Raw genomic sequence first — 6,352 nt, 5'->3', positions numbered from 1 at the left:
AAAAGTACTATAATCTATATAAATTAAAGCCAAATGATCACACATAAGTACTGCGACTGACCGTAAAACTAAAAGTTTGTACTGTGAAATCAGAAAAAATAAATGCTAGAGTTTGTCACTAGAAAAATGGGATAGAAACATGTCAGGGAAGTATAAAGGTGATTTTAACTTTAATGCTGTGTATATTTAATTAAAGCATTATCTTTGAGATAAGTGTAATATAAAAGGTTATGAATTTGAGGTTGTAGGAACAAAGACATTTTTATATTTTTGTTTTAGTTTATTTTCAAAATAACCTGAAAAAAATAAAGTGAGTACAATTTTTAAAAGTGATGTGGCAAGTTTGATGATACAAAATGTCATTAATTGCTTGGTCTTTGAAAATCTTAATAAATCAGTTGAAAGCCTTTAATCTCATGTGAAATGTGGCTACATAGAGCTTGGTATAACAGCCTGCATTAATGTCTGTGGGAGAATGAGAGGTAGGCCATGGATAGAGAGGCTACAGATTTTAGAATGGAGTATTTTAGGGTTAAAGTAAATTGAGAAAACAAAACTGGATAAAAAGAAAGGCAAAGGCCAACATATACCACATAAATAGAAATACTATAAGTAACTAGATTACAATAAGACTACATGTCTGCTTATGCTATAGGCCTGAAGACAGAGAGGCAATCCGTGATAAGCTATGTTGGTATTAATGAGAAATTGTCTTGAAATTGTGTGCTTGTTTCAGGTATTGCATTGAGTCTAATGCATTTGGCAAATGATTCTACTTAAAGCTACAGATTTGGGGCAACCCCCTCAGGTCACCTCCCACTATGTGTGCTTTTCTGTCCTCTTAATAAATCCTGCTTTCTAAAAAAAAGAAAAGACAAAAGCTACAGATTGGCAATGATTGTTCTGAACCCACGAACTTGACTTTATAAAAGCCCACCAAATGCAAACTCCACGGAGTCAGGCATTAAATGAATGTAAACTAAAGAAATAATCAAATGCATGTATATATCAATGAATAATTATGAGAGAAAGAAAAATAAAAGGAAGAGGAAAAGATAAAAACAAGTAAGGAAAAAGGAAACATGGAGAGAAAGAGTAAAGGAATAAAAGAAATAGCTTATGGGATCAAATTTCCCGTGGCACATATCTCTAATGACAGATCACAAAAGATACAACGTGTACACTTCTTTTCCAGAAAAGCAGCAGCCTTGCAAGGCTCTGCAAGAGGTTATACAGGCAGAAGTCACACAGCTCCGTCCCAGGATATCCCTTCAAGGATAGCTCATTAATTTCCAACAATCTTAAGCTCCATTCATCAGCAGCCAGGAATAAAGCAGTTTGTATTGGAAATTGACAAAAATAAGATAAGGACCACGAGTTTTTCCTAAAGCAAGAATATATGAGACTTGAGTCTTCCTAGAAGAATCAAAATCCTTAGTAAAAGAACACAGTAACAGTCTCATTTTTTTGTTAAACACATGGAGCACTTGCTCTCATATCTGTTTTGTTCTCACACCATAAATGATGGGGTTGAGAGAAGGTGGGATAACCAAATAAAGATTGACAATAAGAATGTGGATAAAGCGTGGTATGTTGTGTCCAAACCAGTGAGTAAGGAAAGAAAAGACAGAGGGTATATAGAAAACACAGATGACTGCAACATGAGAGCCACACGTGCTTAGAGCTTTCAAGAAAGCATCCTGAGATGGAAGGCTAAAAACAGCATGGAGAATATAAACATATGAGATGCCAATAAGGACCAGGTTCAAGACAAAGAAAGAAACTACAAAAACCCCATAGATAGCATTGATACGGATGTTTCCACAGGACAATTTTGCAATGCCCATGTGCTCACAGTAGGAATGGGCTATGATATGAGCCTGACAAAATGGTAAGTGGTAGATAAGATAGATCATGGGAAGTGTAAGCAAAACTGGACGAATTACAGTGCACCCGCTAATGCCTTCCAGGACCCGGGATGTCAAAATAGTCGTGTAGTGGAGTGGAGCACAGATTGCCACATAACAGTCAAAGGCCATGGCCAATAACACCTCAGCCTCCATGCCAGTAAAAGCATGGATCAGAAACATCGGGCCACACAAGTTCCAAAGTTAATCTCATGAGCATCAAACTAGAAGATACCCAGCATGCGGGGCACAGAGGTTGTAGAAAGAGCCAAATCAATTGTTGAAAGAATGGTCAAGAAATAGAACATGAGCTCCCGGAGGGTCTGCTCTGCCTTGATGACTAGCAGAATGGTGACATTGCCCAACAAAGCCACAAGATAAACAGAGAAGAAAGGCAGGGAGATCCAGACATGGATGTCTTCCAGACCTGGGATTCCAACAAGGAAAAATGTTGCTGGGTGAAAAAAGCTCCTGTTATAATAAAATATCCTTCCAAATGACTGTTGCCACTCCTAGAAGAGGGACCAGGGGAGAGAAGAACAAAGTTGAATAATAGTTTGGAATGAAAATTACTAGATGAGTGTTTCATTCAGTAGATGTAAAGGAAAAAAAAATAAAAAGATTTGCTAGTTACATGATCCTGTTGATATATTTTGTAATCTAAATGAGATAATAGATTTGAATAGATCCATCTAAAAAATTGAATCTTTATATAATTATAATATAATGTAAACCTTTTGCATTAAAATTTTCAGAATTCCATGACATAGAATTTGATATTAAGAATGGAATATTTTAGTATGCCTTGTATCCTTTGTGATTCCCTGGATTAAAGAGGGACACATGAAAAGTTAAGGTTGCACGCACGGGAAATGCAAACATAATTCAAAAGGAGACAGACATATTAGAAAGTAAAGTAACAGGCTCAGAGATTCGATACATGTCTGCAATTGGATATTGCTAAAGTTCTTCAAATGATTCATTAATCATTTTTTGATACAGTGAAATTGTCAGGAACAAGCCTAATATCCTATAAAAAATGAGAAAGAGAAAATTCGAGATAAAAATATAACAAAAACACAGCGACTCTGGGATGCCTATCAGGAGCAAACACAGGCTGGGTAGCGTACCTCCCTCACACAAGAAAGATCTCAGAGGAAAATAAATAAATAAGCCTGAACACTTGTACCTATGAAAATTATTTTCCCAATATCAATCCATTTCCTGACAGTTCATTTTGAAGTATTATGGTGGTGGTGGATTCTCATGTATTTAAAAGCTCCATTCTTCTTCATTCTATGTCAGTTCCTCTGAGAATGCTTGCTGCCTTTACCCCTGCTACAGAACTAGCACATATAGTGCTAATAATAATAAAATGATAATATAATAAATAGAACTTCTGCAGGCCTCTCACTTGTAGCAGAGACTCCTGTTATATCACTTATATACCTCCATATTTCTGCCAATATATCAAGTTGGGAAATATATCAAGGAAAAATAAAATACAAATATCATATCCATTCAAAGGAGAGAGATAGAGAGATAAAGAGAGAGAGAAAACGAAATGAGAGAGACAAAATAAACAAGGTGTATTTTGTCACGATTTCCTTAGGGTGTGTGTTTGTGTGTGTGTGTGTGTGTGTGTGTGTGTGTGTGTGTGTGTGTGTGTGCATGAGTGTTTGTGTACTGATATGTACAGGTAAAAGATGTTGCCCAGTGAAAGGACTGTGGTGAAGAAGAAGCCCTCTGGACATCCTGTTACCCATCCTGTGGTCACCTCTGGAAGCACAGTCTCAGCAATATGCCACTGCTCACCTCAGACTTAAACAGTTCCACAAAAGTCTATCTTATTTCACACAACCTGTAAGAAAGGTAGAAATATATTTTATCAAGAAACTACTTTGTAGTACATATTTAAATTCCTTTGTTTGTCTAAAGATGTTTTGGGTTATTCAGTCTCCAGTTAAGAATGACAAAAGACTTTTATCCTTCTGTCAGATTCAAAAACTGCCCTACCTGAGGAATATTCATTGCAGCATTCTAAGCCACCTTTGATCATTCCTCATTCATTTGAATGTAATACAGTCTAAGTCGTGAGAAAATTCTCCGGTTTTATTCTTCTACAGAAATAGACTCAAGAAGAATATCATGTAGCACAACTCTATGTCCTTGTCAGTGTTACACGGTCCAATGAGAACAGTTTTATATCAAGGCTCTAGCTGCCTTGAGAAAACTGAGTTAATTTGATCTTCGTCTATAATTGGCACCATGGGACTGAATCTTCTAAGACTGCAGACAAAACATCTAGACTCTTATCTAGGAGAATGTCAGCCCAAGAAAAGTGACGTGGATAGAAACTTGAATACAGAAATGCGCAGAGGTGTGGGCAAAAACAGCCCAGTATTTTCATTTATACAGGGCATACAAAGAGATACATTTTATATCCCTCTAAGTGAAATTTTACAGTCAAATTCAATGGATTATTACTTTTTTAGATAAAAATTGTAGTTGATCCATATTAAATACCTAAGTTAATGCATGACAACTTGGCATTGTGCACTTTATCTTCAGGTTTATCTCTCCTATTCCTTTTCACTGACTACAGGTTCTAGGCTCATTGAATGCTTAACCTCTGGATTCAGATCTATGAACCTTTGGTCACACTGCTCTCTGTACAAGATTTTTTTTCTCTATATTTTCTCCTTTGCCAATTTTTGTATATCTATGTTACAAAGGCCATAGATACAGGTAGTGAAAATCTAATTGTGGAATTGCTTGCTTCAAAGTGAATGGTGAATTTCTCATGTACCAACTGTGTCATCTTGAGGGTTATGCAATAATCTCCATGTCTCAGTTTCGTCACCTGAAAAATCAAGGGCTATAACAGTTTCTACAAAATATGATATTATTAATGAATAATTTATGTTGTAAACATAATACACTTAAATACAGTGCTTGGCACACATAAGTGGTTAATAAAAATAGCTTGTATTATTATAAAATTCAATTTACAGCACCCTCATCATAAATCTTGTACCCATACAAACTGTATTGTGAAATCGCTCACACCACTAAGTCTATACAGGTATTTGGTGTGAATGCTATTATTAATTGAAAATTTTTATCCCTCATTTTTTAGTCAAATTATACATAAATTTCTGATTATCACTAGAATAACATTATATTGAATGGAAAATTTATTATCTTTTATAAATTTTCTCTTTATTTCACATTTTGTCAGACATCTTAAACAATACAAAGGATACAAGGGATAAGATATTAAGCACAGGCTTAAAAATATAAAGTTAAATGCTTCATCTGACTCTTTTATCTTTTAGTTATATCACACAAACCTTAAATGTAAATTTCTGAAAATGTGCAAGTTAAATACAAGCATACGTCAGAGATATCACAGATTCAGTTCCAGACCACTGTAATAAAGTGAGTGTCACAATAACCTGAGTCACACACATTTTGTTTCAGTTATTATGGTTTGAATGTTTGTCCCCCCCCAACTCGTATTGAAAGTAAACCCCCAGTATTGAATTTTGAGTATGAGTATTGAGTATTTAGTATTGAGAGTTGGCAACTTTAAGAGATGATTAGATCATAAAAGTTTTGTCTTCATGAATATATTAATCAATTTATTGACTAATGTATTAAGGGACTAGCAGGTTAAACTGATAGGTTATTATGGGAGAGTGGCTGGTGGCTTTATAAAAAGAGAAATTTGAACTAGCACACTCAGCTCCCTTGCCATGTGAGATCTTGCTCTTTCACAAGACTCTGCAGAGAACCTCCACCAGCAAGAAGGCTCTTACCAGATGTGACCCCTCAACCTTGGCCAGTTCAGCCTACATAATTGTAAGAAGTAAGTTTCTAGCTGGGTGTGGTGGCTCACGCCTGTAATGCCAGCACTTTGAGAGGCAGAGGCTAGAGGATTGCCTGAGCCCAGGGATTTGATACCAGCCTGGACAACTTGGTGAGACTTTGTCTCTACAATAAATCAAAAAAATTAGCCAGGCCTGGTAGCACATGCCTATAATTTGAGCTACGTGGAAAGCTAAGTCAGAAGGTTCGCCTGAACCCAGCAGGTTGAGACTGCAGTGGCAGTAAATACAGTGGCCACTGCACTCCAACCTGGGTGTCAGAGTGAAACCCTTACTCAAAAAAAAGAAAAAAAGAAAGAAAGAAAGAGAGAGAGAGAGAGAAGAAGAAAAGAAAAGAAAGAAATACATTTCTGTTATTTATAAATTACTCATTTTCAGGTACTCTGTTACAAGCAACAGAAAATGGATCATGAAACGAGTACATCTGAAAGTTATGTTTACACCATGCCACAGTCTCTTAAGTGTGCAATTGCATTATATATTTTAAAAAAGCAATGTGCCTGTCTTAATTTAAACATACTTTATTGCTAAAAATACTAAAGGTCATCTGAGCCT

At 35.9% G+C, this 6,352-nt stretch overlaps 1 protein-coding gene across 1 annotated transcript; it reads right to left on the bottom strand.

The window, feature by feature from the left end:
* Nucleotides 1-1,301: 1,301 nt before the first annotated feature.
* LOC103263495 (olfactory receptor 52J3-like) lies at nucleotides 1,302-3,938 on the bottom strand. Its single transcript, XM_008061175.1, is given in 3 exon segments — nucleotides 1,302-2,092; nucleotides 2,095-2,419; nucleotides 3,924-3,938. Coding segments are annotated over 3 exon segments (1,131 nt in total).
* Between the last annotated feature and the right edge of the window lie 2,414 nt (nucleotides 3,939-6,352).

Source organism: Carlito syrichta, unplaced genomic scaffold (genome assembly GCF_000164805.1).
Source record: "Carlito syrichta isolate Samal-C Ts95f unplaced genomic scaffold, Tarsius_syrichta-2.0.1 Scaffold305126, whole genome shotgun sequence".
NCBI lineage: Eukaryota > Metazoa > Chordata > Mammalia > Primates > Tarsiidae > Carlito > Carlito syrichta.
This window is presented reverse-complemented; position numbering and strand designations above follow the sequence as displayed.